Here is a 15,327-nt window from a genome sequence, read left to right on the forward strand (position 1 = left end):
AGTGGAGTAATGTTTTATGTGGCACTGACGATTATAATTTCTTTTATTTGTCCAATATTTTGTTCTACTGTTCCTGACACTTCAGTCTTCCTCAGCTGTACCTTATGCAGGGACAGACCCAGTGGCGCTGCCATGGGGGGTCAACTGAAATCTCCTTGACCTGCCCTTGTCCTGTCAATAGCCTTTTTTTGGGTATATATACTAGTCACTTAATTACAACTAATTTCAAAAGGATGTGAGGCTTTGCTCAAAGTTATAGAGCTAATAGTAAACAAAGAAAGATATGCACCTTACTGTATCAGGAAGTGTGGATGTTGAACATAATTGGCCTCTTGTGGCCCCTTTACGGCCCCTGACTGGAATAATCCTGGATCCGCCACTGACTTTATGTTAACATGCAAACACACAAAACATGAGAGTGTGGTCATCCATACACATGGCAAACATGGTAGAGGGCATGTTAGCATGAACATCGTAGTATTTAGCTCAAAGCACAGCCTCATAGAGCTGCTAGTTTGGCTGTAGACTTCTACATAAGTAGCAATTATGAAATGTAACTATGATCAGATGAAAAATATTTATCATATATATTAGATTCTGACAAATGAGGTTTGTGTCAAACTCAGATCACAACAATGATAAGATCTGAACCTTTCAGATGTGTGATAATAATAATCAGACAGAAAATGTCATATTAAAACCAAAAATAGTATATTTAATGTATTTACAATAAACATACAATCATGTAATCTTTTCCAAGAAATATACAGAACATAAAGCTTTTTTAAATATAAAGTTATGTAATTTAAATAAAAATAAAAATAAATAACCAAAGAAGCAGTAGAGCATATCTAAAAGTTTTTTTTGATGCTTTGAAAATATAAGTGATATTTTCTTATTTCATTGCCCTTCTCCATGTCAAAGGTCCCGTCACTGCAAAGAACCATGAAATTCATGTATTGACTTCCACCGACAACATAAGCAAACAAAACACTCTAAAACCGTCACTAACATGGTTAGCACATGGTTTCACTTGAATTAAAGGCAACATGCTGCCTAAATGCTCCAACCAACTGATTATCTGTCTGCATATGAAGAGTTTCCTTCCAAAATAAGATCTTTCCTCTACAAAAAGGGACTTTCCTTGAGAAATGATAATAGCAACATAAGGATCAGATTATGGACGTATTTACAGGATGACTGTCCATTGTTAAGAGACCTCAGATAAGAACATTTTTGCCCACTCATTACGTATTTTGGTAGCAAACTCTTCATATGTCAATACCTCCGTCTCCACAGATCTGCTATAAAAGTCCACCTGCTGTTACCAAAAGGCAAGGTCATAAAAAGAGAATCATGGGAAAAAAAGAGGATGTAAAAAAAACAAAAACTTTTATGCTCCAAAGTTGTTTTCTCATCACAAGGCAAAACATCTCAAGCACATTTAGGTGCCAAAAGAAACAGTCCTGTCGCCGCAGGTGAATACAAGGTCAAGCGAGTGCCGTCACACTTTGCCAGCGCGTTGGACAGACCTACAATATGTTGGCTTCTTCTTGGAAAGTGTTGAATGTTACAGTGCACAGGTTGATATGGCACAACATGGGCTCCCGTCAGAGTAGAGCTTCATATCCAGGCACAGGTGCAGGACTGCTATCAGTAAAGTTTGGCTGATGCTCTACACTCGACCATATTTACTGCACCATGTCAACATTGGCGCCACTTGTTTCAAGCAAAAAGTATTATTTCGTATTTGGACCAAAGCAACAAACAGTAGCTTTGCCACTGATGGAAAGACAAAATTAGACTATAACTTCACTAGTAGAAAAGTCCTACATATTAACAGTTATTACATCCTAAATAATACTGCTCTCTAGACCAAATGTACAATATTTTATAGGCAAAATGTTTTTCGGGACACTTTTGTATGATATGGTGAAAGTAAGTGGAGGGATATCACAGAAAGGCTACATATAGCTGGACGATCTGCTCCGAGCTCCAGCGTGTTGAGACAGCGTTCTCAGCGGGACGTTACGGAACACTTCTATGGTGTCACTTTGGCACTTGTATGGCACTATTATGTACAGAGGAGTCAGCACTATGACACACTGGACGTCACAGATATCAAAGACAGCGTCACCTGTTGGGGAGGGGGTTGCTAAGGTGGAGACGGCGAAACCAGCAGGTGATGTTGGTCATAGCCCTCCTCCATGTTAGAAAAATGGAAGCCTCCTTTTTATTTATTTTGTTTAGTTTTTTTTTACATTTCAGCGTTATGTCCGGCTGTCCTGAATGATCCTGCTCGGAGTCAATCATCCCATCAGGGACGATCAAACTGTTTCAGGCACAACCTGTCTCAGTGTCCAGAGAGTCCCCAGTTTAAAGATTCAAGTCTCAATGCAGAGCTAAACATCTGTATTCTCACTGTCACATCAAACCGAGCAGATGTTAGTCTGGTCCGGTTTGAACATAGGTCCATTAAGAGTTGATCTCAAGTATTCTCTAACAACTGTCTGTTCTCCCTATTTGATAAATACTGTATGTCTCCGTGTTTCTTATGATACTAAAGCTGCATCAATGTACCGTAGAGTTTATACTGTTGGTTCAGTGAGGTGCCAAACTAAAATACATCATATGAATAAATCATCTCCACCATTAGCAAACAAAAGGCTCATTAAGCATGGGTGGCAGCATAAAACTAAATAGTAGTTGACTTCAACTATAAAGTAACTATTTAACATTTTGGGAAAAACACTTCTCAGCTTTCCTGCCAGGTGACGAGGATGTTGACCTCATGTCTGTACAGTAAATGTCAAATTACAACCAGCAGCTGGTTCTGCTAAATGTAGGACGTAGATGGAAAAATAGAGGGGGGGAAACCATTAACCTGGCTCCATCGATAAAATCCAGCCATGAGGGCGTCTATGAACATGTTGTATCTCATTACCCGTACAAAAAACAGGTGTAAAAGCTTTTTATGGGAGGGTGGATCATGTGCATGCCTACTTCTTGGGGTAGTGCTGCGTCGCTTGGCAAGAAAGTGAATATGTATTTCCCAAAATGATTAAAATACTTTCAAACCTCCAGTCTCTATCCCCAAAAGGGATTAAACATGTTTGGAAAATGAAATCTATTGCAGTGGTGAGTAGCTGGAAAAACATCCATATTTTTTGATGCAAAACATATTAGATACTTACAAAGTAAGCCTGAAGAAAACAACATACTCTACATAAACTGGATATGTCAGAAATCAGAATCCCATAGAAAACAATGTGTATTTAAAAATCAGTCACTGCAGTGTGAGCGATTATGAATCAGCTGAGTATTTTTTTCATGTTGACATCACAATGCAGTATGCATTATAAAGCTTTCCCGTGGTCAAAAATAGAATTTGCAGGCCATTAGAGTTAAATGTGTATTTAACCATTTCCATGTCCACCAAACTGCAGTGTGCAACTTAGTGACATACTGAGTATTTTTTTCTTTTTTATCATCACATGCATTACCAGCATGCTTCTAAAAGAACTAACTCAGGCTGCGTCATGCTATGCTGTGTCTGCTGACAGCTAGCCCACCACCATCATCATGTCTCGCTACGTTGACTTGGCGTTCCACTTAAATGTCTTCGCACTCTCTGTCAGCCTCCACCTGTGTCAGCTAGAGAATGTTCCCTGCTTGTTATTTGTCGTGTTGCTATGTATTCCATGCATTTCTGCTGAGGGCAGTGGAATTACACCACCAAGTCAAACTGTGTTTCTCTCTCCATCTGCCAATGACATGAGTGACAGATGGATAATATTATGCATTAGAAACAGGTTCAGTTATGCTTATATACCTAAGTCATTTATCCTCATCAGATTTAGGTACGGTCGTCATTTAAACAATTGGACTGGATTTTTTTTAATAAATGACCTTTTGAAAATTGTACCTAATTTCTATAAAGGACACAGGGAAAACAAAGATTCATGTGAAGTAGAAAAAAAACAGTTGTGTGGTTCTGAAACATCAGAATCTTGTCCAGCCTTCATCGCAAAACTCCTCAATATGACACAGTAAAGGGATATGTATTACATACTGGCTCAAGGCTCCTCTTTCTTCAACAAATGTCCCAGAATGCCCTCGAGAACTAGAACAGGACAATTCCACTGGAAGCAAATAAGAAAGACAGTCATTTTGTAACACATGAACAACACGATCAGTGTTATGTTTTAGCTTTTAAAAAGAAAATAAACCTACCCCACTTATGTGTAAAGTAAATGACCACACTGGTAAAATAAATATTGTCATAGATTTAACTCCCGTGCTACTTTGTAAAATACTGAACAATGAAGTTAGAAGTGACATGAGATATTTCATTTATTTTGCACTCATGATTTGGGGATTAAAGATAAGTGCAATTATTTTAAGATGCTTTGGAAATTGATTGATTTGGTTTTGGTGTAGAGTAGTAGATATTTTTTCTTTTCTCTGTCCCTTATTTCCCAAATCTTTAATGATGTGGCCAGAAGAGAGAGTTATGACCTCTCCCTGTGTTAAAGTTAACTGTGTGACTAATGATTTGGTGGGGTTGTCGAGCCAATTACAAGAGTGAAACTCCCTGAATGGAATGATCCCACTTGCACTACAGCTGTATGTTCTTGAAAAGTGCTCAAAACATAAGCTAAAAATGCTTCATCTGACAGCGAACAATCACATTCTTATTCTTTCTATCTGACTTGACGACCTGAGAAATATTTCCTTCTAAAGGAAAATAAACTGTCAAAGAAAAGCTGACGAACAAACAGATTTCTGCTTCTTACACAGCTCTGAGTCTGAAGTTCATCTAAACTGAAGATTTTACTAAATCTAAATCTGTAAAGAAAACAATTCTGTTGGTGTCCTGGTAAAAGGATACAAAACACTTTACTGCAACATCCCTGTTTAAAATTTGTTGAAGTGTCATTTCTCCTTTCTCTCCCAGTGTTTGCTGTCAATCCCTACTTGGGTGTTAAATAGGTGAAAAAAGCTAAACAAAAACTTAAACATGTATCAGAAAACTAAATAAGAAATTGAGTATAATTGGATATTTTGGGATATTTTTTTCCATTGTGTTTTGATGTTTTGGGTGAGAAGAAGATAAGACCCAAACTGAGGACATTCTTCTAAATCAATATAACACCAGAGAAACATTGCACATCAGGTCACTTGCACACTAACACCTCCAGCCTGCAGTCCCCGTGCAGAGCGCCACTATAAAACTGACTCCATGTTGTTACATGTCTCATGGTCCTCCAGGTTGTATATGAACTTTGTCCTGTTGGCCGGGTTCTGCGTTATCTCTTTGCCCAAATTGTCCAGAGTCACGTTGGAAGCGAAGAGTTCGGTGGGGGTGAGGTACCCCTCGCTGTTCTTGATGTACTTCCTGTAGTTCTTCCTTAAACACTGCCATGTGGTGGCGTACAGGATGAAGGCAGACGACTTGAGGACGATGGCGATGCTGACATACAGGTGCCTGTAGGCCACGTTGTCGTACAGCATGCAGGCTCCCTTCTCGCCGCACACCGAGCTCCAGAACAGACAGGTGGAGTCGATGCCCATGCCGAAGATCAGAGGGGGAGGAATGAAGCCTGGGGTTGTGGACAGACAGCAGGTCAATGGGTCAAACAGAGAACCTGTTAGAGTTGAGGTTTCCTTTATATTCACACAGACAGAGCGATGAAGTCCATTTTAACCAAGATGAAAAATTGCAAGTTTACAATACAGAGTAAAACTACAGGAAGGACAAATACAACGGTGTGAGAGTCATTACAGAAATGAAATGATTGTTTCTCTGTGGATATAAGTGTACAATAAGACTGGAGCATTAGAAGTGAATGTTGAGTTTCATACCTATAAGTCTCAGCAGCAGGAACAAAACCCCAAGGGCATAAGACTTCAGCTCTGGACTTACAGTTCTGAAACAGAGAAACATCTGGGATGAGCAAAGTGTTCTATCGATGTGAATGCTGCATCTCAGCAAGCATTCATCTGTAGTTCAACAGATGATCATCTGCAGTTAAAGAATAATTCCAGTTTACTGCAAACTTTGACTGCTTTTGTACTTTTGGACATTATTTCTCTTGGTAGTAATAGTTGCGGAATTCTGTGAACACAGGAAAGTCTGAAATCAGACAGGTTGCAAACAAGCCACCAGTTTAACCAGATTATCTTGCGTTTGTTACTGTAATAATAATAATAATAATGCACTAAGGCAATTAATTCTACACACTACTGGGAGACAGTCAACTACAAACTAATTTTGATGGTATATGATCAGAATTGTTATTGCTTTTAAATCCCTTCTTAAAACATTATTTCGAAGAAAGACTTTCATTTTGGGTGAATTTCAATTTATTATGATTACTATAATGTTGATTATTATTATTTACTCATTCAGTAGACAAATAGATGCCATTATATAGGTTATCCACACACATCTACTTAACTGTCTACTCTGTACCTTACAGTGTCCTTTTTGACCTTTGAGATTAAGACATAATGTTATGTTAATATTTCTCTTTACCAGCTTGACAAATCTTGACAAATCTCCTCTACACTTGAGGTGACAAAAGTGAATGTGACTCCATCATTTTTCCCGGATCGCAGACATAAATGCCAACAGCTCCCTCTTTTGGAGATTGTGTATAACCGCAGGTCTCATACCTGATAAGGATGATGACAGAGGGTGTCTGGGCCATGGCTCCGATCATGCTGCACACACAGATAACACACAGGAAGGTGAGGAAGGCCTGCTGACAGCCTGGACTGGGACACTTCCCTGGTAGCGCCACGGCCTCCTCACTGTTGCTGGATATACACGCGCAGCTGGTCAGGTTCTGATACAAAGACAAGAGGAAGAGCTGAGTTACTCCACTATCTGAATGAATGAAGACTGCTGCACTGTATGAATGTGTCCGGTGGTTATTCATTTCATAAATCAGCTGGTTGCAGCTGGTTTTCATCTCCACTCACTGGTTTGGTGCAGCCAGCGAAGCAGGCTGAGAGGTAGGTGATTCCATTGGAACCACAGACAGGACTCACTGACGCTGTGTAGCAGTTACAGTTATTGATGCACGGCGATTCAGGTCGCTGCCAGGATCGCAACGTCCTGTGGAGGAGGTCAAAGGTCATATTAGGGAGGATAAACATTTGTATATGTACAATGTTCACGTCAAATGAAAATGATCATGTTGATCAGTTCATTTAAGATTAAACACACCCCTCTATCGGCTGAATAATACACTAAAAGCACAAAGTAAACAATTATGCAAAAGCAAGTATTTCTGACGGCTGGATATGTATTTGAATAAAAGTTGAAAATGTATGTCATCATATTACAGACACAAAGTACAAGGAGAACACACCTAGTTTTACTGTGGACTTATTAATGTATAATAATGTTTATCATCTTATTTCTAATAGAAGAATGATGAGATAAGCTACATGGTGACAGGAATTACAGATTTCTCTTAAGAAGAAGTCTCTAAAAAATGATTTATGAAAATGCAGGGACTATTTTATTATTTGGGGAAATGCACTTATGACTTCTGGACAGATCCAGGCTAGCTGTTTCACCCTGTTTTCATTCTACATGCTAAGATAAGGTAACTGTCTGCTGGCTTTAGGTTCATATTCACCACAAAGACATGAGAGTGGTATTGATCTTTTCATCTAATTCTTGGCAAGAAAGTGAGTAAGACTATTTCCCAAAATGTCCAACTATATCTGTAGGTACTGTTATAATACAGCAGGGAATCGTGTAGATGGAAATTGTGGACATACAAAAGTAATGATAATAAACAGTAAAATTGCATGTTTGTAGTGAAAGTCATGTATAACTGGAATAGTTTCTTGTGGAAAAACAACAGCAAGGCCCAAGTAAAACTGGAAATCCTTGAAAAGACTCCTTGGCCACATTGGCCTTTTATCACTCTTACTCGTTGCCATAGGCCACAGTGACCCCTGCGACAGGCCCGGTGTCACACCCCAGGAAGAGAAAGGAGACGTAGCAGGCAGTGGACACCAGGTTGACCAGCATGGCCATGCGGACGGCGCCCAGTGCAGACAGGTTCAGCTTCTTCACCAGCAGCCCCCCGAGGAAGATACCCAGACAGGCACATGGGATGGCCGTCATACCTGCGGAGAGAAAGACAGGGATGTCCACTGTTCCCTCAAAAATCCTACTGGTATTTTCCTTAGTAGTGTTTGTAAGCAAGATTACACAAAGAAAACTGAACGGATTTCAACAAAACTTGGTGGAAGGATGTAGTACGGCCGTATGGGTCAGGGAAGAGCCCATGAAAATTTGGTGTGGATCGAATCAGGAGACAGATCCAGGATTTTTTTTTAAACTTTATTAAACGTTGCGAAATGGGGCACTTTTCTAAATTGTAAGTTTTTCCAGGGAATAATGTTAAAAGTTGATGAAAAAAGTCAAACACGTTTTGGGAACTGATACATGAGTGTGTGAAATTTGGTGAAGCTGGACTGAAGTTAAGGGGACTGTTGGGCCTTGGCAGGGGTATGCGCTCTACTGAGTGCCATTTTACTTCTCTTTTTTTTACCTGTATAACCTTAACCTACTTCTTGTTTAATGGTAAACAATTGGCCTGCCTACCTAGCAGCTGATTGGCTGAGGAGGTGGTAAGGTTGAACTGCTGCTCCAGGTATTTGCCAAGGAAGGCAGCAAAGCCGGCAACCACGGCAATCTCCATGCAGGCTGCCAGTGTGATGCAGCTGAACACCGGATTAGAGAGTAAGTGCCTGGTGACCCGAGGGATTACTGAATCAATAAAGAAGGAGAAAACAGAAAATGGGACAAGAGATAAGGAAATTTTGTTATTTTTCATCTTTTTTCAACATTTCTTTCTCACCATCCGCTCCCTCTGTTCCCCCCTCCTTACTTCTCAGATGCTCACAGACCGTGAGGCCACTGTTTATTTCAAAGCCCCGCATGGTCCCGTTGGGTTTGGAGCCCTGGTATTCCATGGTCAGGGAAGAAGGCAGCATGGCCTGCTCACTCTCCCCTCCACCGTCCATGTCCTGCTCGTCCAGTGCCTGGGGGAAGCCGAACATGAAGAGGGCCGACAGGAATAGTAAGGCACCACAGAGGAGGAAGCCGCCCCACCACGCTCCGATCCAGCGAGGGTCATCTGGGGTGATGTCCAGCTTACCTGAACAAGAGGCAGGGGAGTTTATCTCAATGAATGGATGCTGATTAATGCAGTATGATGACATTTAACAGATCAATGGGAAGAAATCAGGATTGATTAGGAGTACATTCTGACTATTATGTCAATTTTTAATGCTTTTATTTGAGTACTATGTTGCAGTATTCTTAATTTCCCTACAGTCAATTAAAAATACAATTATTGCACAGTGAACAATATCATTAAATGCAGACAAATAGTAAAGGCCAACTTACTGGTGTCAATGAAGACAGCATCAACATAGACTTTGGTACAGACGGAACCTAAGATGAAGCCACAAGCCGGGCCGAAAACTAAAGTTGAAAATAAAATACCTGCAAAACATAGGACAGAAGAATATACAATGTCAGTTGGTTAAAATGAAAAGAGCAACAACAACACAAATTCCATGTTAGTATTAATATATATAAAATCTGCATTTACTTCAATTTTAAGTTTTCTTCAGCTTAGTTTAGCTATAAGTGCACTTCACCGGATCATCCAGCAGAGGGAAGCATTGTATAAAGACTGGAAAGAGTTTATTACTTGACCCTTTAATTAAATATGCTGTAACATTAGGCCTCCTACCCATGGAACAATTCTGTTGTTAAATCCACAGTATGATTGAGAATCAAATGGGTTCTTTTCAAGGAAAGATTAGATATTGAATCCAAGCCAAGGATGTTAAATTTCACCAGATGTCTCCCACTGACAGATTTAGTCACTGTCACTATAATATGCAGCTCATAGGTTGCACAGGTTAATTGATTTAAGACTATGTTATCCAGCAGGATCATAAATAATCTCGCAGGAAATGGGTTCTCAGTGTGAGAGCAGTGGGGAACCAGCAGTAGTTCACTTCTCTCCTATGAAAAGATACTCTTCTTTGGCCCAGAGGCTGAGAGGTTTGAAGTAAGCAGCAGATTGAGCAGGGCTGTGTGTAAGAGGCAGTGGAACTCAGTTGTACAGGCTGGTGTTCAGTGGAACAATGGCAGTGGTTAATAACAAGAGCCTGGCACAGAAAGGGCTGCTCCCTCCTCACTGAGATGACCCGTCAGTTTCTCTGAATAGGATGTAGTGATTGGTGCTGTGGTTATCACCAGTGAAAAATCTCAGGGCACAATTGCTCATTCAGTTCTCAGCGTGGTATCTTTCATTTCTACAGACGCAGAAAGAATATGTAGATTTGATTTCTGGTCGCTATTTCAAAATCTGGTAAAGCAATGTAACACAGTTTTAGCCATACACATGTTTTGGGGGTCATTGTATTCCCTTTTAGGAGCGACATTGGAAAGAGACAGAGTAAAAAGAGACAGAGTATCAGCGTCTTAGCCCAATCTATGATTCTTTCAACATATTTTAAGTTTAATTGTACAATTAGTAACTCTAATCACTATGTTCACAGATCCCAACCCTAACACTGGACGCACATGTCCACCTTTATTCATATGCCTAAATATGGACTGGCAGATAAAAGATAAAACCAGATACTCATTGTCCGGTTTTCATAATAATGTTTTTTAACAAGACAAAGCTTTGCTCACAGCTATAAAAGTCTGTACATGTACTGTTTACAGTCACTGATATCTCTGACTCAGAATAATACGCTAAAGGCCGATATAAAACGTGTTTTTCCCCAGCTAAAGGCTAGTATGCTAATATATGTTTACCATTTTCACAAGCGCAGTTTAGAAATTTAGCCAGCTAATGTTGGCTATTAAGCACTAAACACAAAGCCCTTAGAAATAACATTAGTTGTGCACGTTTGTGGTCTACAATATGCACATTATGTTCATATCAGCATAGTCTCTGATACCAGTGTAGCAGGAGTAAGGTAAGAGATGAGCTCAGAGGTTACAGCAGTGCAGATGCTCAAACACTAACCAATGAACAGCCTTGTGTCACCTCCTCTGCCTGCCACTAGTAGTCAAATCACAGAGAAACACAGGACGAGACAACTAATCCATAATGTATGTGATGCAGGCAGGCTGGCACGCACACACACACACAGCAGTGAACCAGCAGAAAATGTTGGCTGCCAGCCAGTCTGATACTCAGTGCCCTGAAGTTGCACGTTCCCTCACTTCACTGTGGGCACTACCAGCTCTGCTGAGTCCTCTATAGAGTGGAATAACGTAAGAGCCTGGAGTGGTCCTCAAAGTGATACTGCCGACGTTAATGGTAGTAATAAGCATGATGGAGGAAAATCACACTTAAGCTTTTTTATGCTGTAAGATTATCCTTCAGCAACAGCTGTTCGACACCCACCAGGAAAAAGATTCAGGACTGTCTAATGCAGGGGTCGGCAACCTAAGGCACGCGTGCCAATGATGGCACGCGGCGCCATAATCATTGGCACACTTGTTAAAGAAATGTTCAAAGGTTTTGCCGTCACGCAGCCTGTATTATTTAGCTTGATTAATGTTAACACCTCCCAGCCACTAGGTGCCAGTAATGCGCCATAGGCTCGATGCCAATCGCCATTAAATAAGAAGAAGAAGAAGAAGCCTCCCAGCCGGCGCTGTTCGCATTTCCCCACATGAATCTCCGTGAAGTGCAGCCGTTCAGGTGTATTGGTGATGGCATGCCCGTTAGCTAAAAAAACGAAGACACGGGCATTTCCGCCCTCATGGGCAGAAGACTGTGGCTTTGTTTTTCATAAGGACCATGCTGTGTGCACGTTATGTTTTGAAAATGAAAGAAGTTTCAAAGATCAGGCAGACAAGGGAGAATCAATCAAACGTGCAGTGTCCAGGTATGGGAAGCCAACTCTCTCAAAGTCTTTGAAGCAAGCTTTTGCAATTCTGAATATGAGTGTGATTGGTGGGGTTAATGACAAACTTATTATTGCAATCATAATGAGATAAACATGTTTCTTTAAATTGTTGTTCTATATATAGCCAATATGGATGGAATAAAATGACATGTCTGTTGGAAATATTAATGTGGTTCAATAATAAGACTTAATATAAAAAAATGTTGATACGGCACACTAATTCACAAGAAAATTTTACATTGGCACTTATTGTCAAAAAGGTTGCCGACCCCTGGTCTAATGTTTGGACTCAGCAGTTCAACTCAGCAGTTGGTATTTGAGGTCACTTCCTCAGAGATTACATCAGGGTAGTGAAAATTCACCTTAAAGTTAATGTGACTTTAGCCTTATAATACAACTTGTTATTATTATTTAGTAAAACCTCTGCTGATGCATGCTGTTTCTAAAAGAAATTTAATAAAACTAAAAATAGTGGGTTTAAATATAAATATAGAATAGTATATTTAGACTTTGACCTTCAGGAACTGTCTTATAAATTCAAAAATGTACAAAATATTTGATGTTCTAATTTCATGTGATTATACAGTAGGCAGTTTGTGTACTAGGTGTGGCCTAAACAAAGTTGTCTACATAATAATATATTATTATAATCTATAATAACTATTTGAAATCGATTCACTTTCAACTAATGTTGCAGTTTAACCAATATTTTACAGTCAAGGCTCTAGAACTCGTAAAACATATATTAAAAAAAGGCTTTTAATAACCGTAGTAAAATTGGTATTACCTACACATATTATCTGTTTATTATTCTATTATTTTATTCCCTGATCTTATTTGCTTTAGCCCTGAAATGTTTTAATACTGTTTCTACCATGTAAACCACTTTGTAAATGTGTTTGAAAAGTGCTGTATAAAGTTTATTATAATTATATCATAATGAATATTATATTACTTTTAAGACATTTAACAAAATGTAAAATAACATTTTCAAAGGTTTAAGTTCTTAAACTGACAAATCTATCTAAATTTCAATTACTTGAAATAAATGCTGCTGCATCGTAATTTGACATATTTTGCAAACAACAGCATCCACTGCAACGATTTTCAAATCATGATGTGCATGAATTTTTAATGCATTGATTATAAATCAGCACCGCTGAGATAAAAACATTTTCACAGGATTGGTTTATTAACTTTTGATTGCTCATTAGAGACTGAGTGTAAATCTCTGTGGACGTATTGACTTTGCAGTGATTGCAGTTCTGCCTCAGTGTAACCAAGGATAGAAGCTGTAGATGCACTCTGTGTTTTCAGTTAGAGCCACAGAATCAGGTGCAGCAAGACGGTCATGACTGTTAAAGATTATTTAGTTGTGATGGGACAATTTGTTGCACTTAACACTTCAGCAACACACACGGTAGAATATCGCATGTGCAGAACACTTGAAAACTAGAAGACTTGTCTCTCTGCAACAAAAGCTAATTTCAGCCAAAACAACACAAGTAAAAATCCACTACAAGAAGCACTTGTTTCTATTCCTGTGACAAACAGCTATATGTGACTTTGTGTGACAGAAATGTATAATTCACAGGATCATTTCTTATTATCTTGTAAAGACTTTGAACTGTAGAGCCTCAGATACAGTTAACTCAGATACTGTATCCATGTAACACTGGCAGCTTAGTCTTTGTCTGTGTGACCCAGCCGTTTGGAAATGGCAGGGAGAGACACCCCACTTACACTGAGACTTTGTAAAGGCTCTGACAGTTCCTCCTTGTGTGTAGTAATATCAAGCCAACAGCTAGATATCTAACTGTACGGACTATTTGTTTGAGTACATAATGCCCTGGAGAACTTTTAAAGTTTCTCTTTGCTTTTGTTGTACACTGTGGCTGATCACATGATACTACATATAAAAAAGATAGAAATGATAATTAAATAGAAATGTAATGTTTCTTCTCACAGCCTATTTGCATGTACTTCATACTGCAATCGAATACAGTAGCAAAAAATGTTCTACTAGATTGTTAAAGGCCTGGAAAATTACAAATGTCTCAGAATAAAATGCAATCATATACAACAGTACTACAAACTACAGCAACAAAAAATATCAGGTAAACGGCATGGCACTCAGTAGAGTGCATACGTTCATCAAGGTCCAACAGTTAAATCATGCTTCACCAGATTTCACACACTTATTGTGATATTGATATTAGTCCCCTTAATGAGTCCGATTTTTTTCATTAAAATCCATCAAATATTCCCTGGGGAAAAAACACATGCTGAAAAAACGCCCTACCTACCACACTCAAAATCCTGGCTCCACCAAAATTGATCGAGTTCTTCCTTGAACCATTTCACCAGACATCAAAAGAAATGTCTCTCTATTTTTTCATTTCTTTGGATTGTATTTCAGTTTTCATTTAAGTTTGTTTGTTATATATCTGAAGAATTTTTTGTCAATTTTATCTCACAAGCTCATGCAGAAAAAAGGACATAGTCTTGAGGCCTCACATTTTATAAAACCCCCACAAGAGCATAATTGAGGCACCACAGGCCCATTCTATAACTGGAAACATCCAGAAAAGTGCCAAGCCAGAGCTGCTCACAGCATCTCAGATATTACCTATACCTGAGAAGGACTATCCACAACCCCAAAGAGAGGAACACTACCAAGATAACACTAGCAGGATAAGGAAGTCTAGTAAGAACATTATATACAATTAACATGAGTAAGAAAGCAAATATATAATCACGATATGTGTAAAAAGTCCAAGAGATGAGCGTTGGCATAGAAAACACAAACTTGTATAAAGTAAGTGTTTTTGCATCATAAGGAAAGCTTGGGTCCAGACTTGTCCTGACGTTGAAAAAAGATGCTTCTTCAGCAGCAGCTTGCAGTTCTCTTTCTGCAGCAGCTCCAGTAACTACTTATTACTATTCTTGTGTTTGACGGACTATTTTTGACCTCAACCTTTTTTGCTCAAAGTGGTTGTAATTTAATTATTTAAAATAACATTTATAGGGAGAGACTAATTCTATTTTGATTGTACTGCTTACTGCTGATAGATTCTGCAAGTATAAATAAATGATCTGTGTTTGAAGTATAGATAAGATCTCCTAGATTCACTGTGAAGTTGTTTTATGTTTTGCCAATAACAGCCACACTTTAGTGATGTAAAAACATAGATTGTATGTGCTTGAGTCAGATCCATTAATGAAGGCTCTTATTGGTTGGTCTGGACTTTTAAATTAACATTTCCCTTCCAGCAAAAGTATATTTGCAGCCTAAATGATTTCCAGTTAACCACTGTTACATTTTAGAAGGATAAGTTTTTATTCGTA

General features: G+C 39.0%; 1 protein-coding gene across 1 annotated transcript; it reads right to left on the reverse strand.

Moving 5' to 3' along the window:
• Positions 1–689: 689 nt before the first annotated feature.
• LOC117759363 (solute carrier organic anion transporter family member 3A1-like) lies at positions 690–9,795 on the reverse strand. The gene is made up of 9 exons (XM_034581435.1): positions 9,792–9,795; positions 9,440–9,538; positions 8,919–9,188; positions 8,633–8,797; positions 7,953–8,151; positions 6,988–7,123; positions 6,679–6,851; positions 5,866–5,930; positions 690–5,603 (listed from the first exon to the last, which is right to left on the reverse strand). The coding sequence occupies exons 1-9, from the start codon at positions 9,793–9,795 to the stop codon at positions 5,227–5,229; spliced, it is 1,488 nt and encodes a 495-aa protein (XP_034437326.1). The 3' UTR covers positions 690–5,226.
• Positions 9,796–15,327: the final 5,532 nt, after the last annotated feature.

The sequence above is a fragment of the Hippoglossus hippoglossus genome, chromosome 3 (genome assembly GCF_009819705.1).
Source record: "Hippoglossus hippoglossus isolate fHipHip1 chromosome 3, fHipHip1.pri, whole genome shotgun sequence".
Taxonomy (NCBI): domain Eukaryota; kingdom Metazoa; phylum Chordata; class Actinopteri; order Pleuronectiformes; family Pleuronectidae; genus Hippoglossus; species Hippoglossus hippoglossus.

Coding starts and splice junctions, on each gene's coding strand:
- LOC117759363 (XM_034581435.1), bottom strand. Junction 8,798..8,918: donor GGTCTGTGAGCATCTGAGAA/GTAAGGAGGGGG, acceptor TTATTGATTCAG/TAATCCCTCGGGTCACCAGG. Junction 6,852..6,987: donor TCGCTGGCTGCACCAAACCA/GTGAGTGGAGAT, acceptor TCTTTGTATCAG/AACCTGACCAGCTGCGCGTG.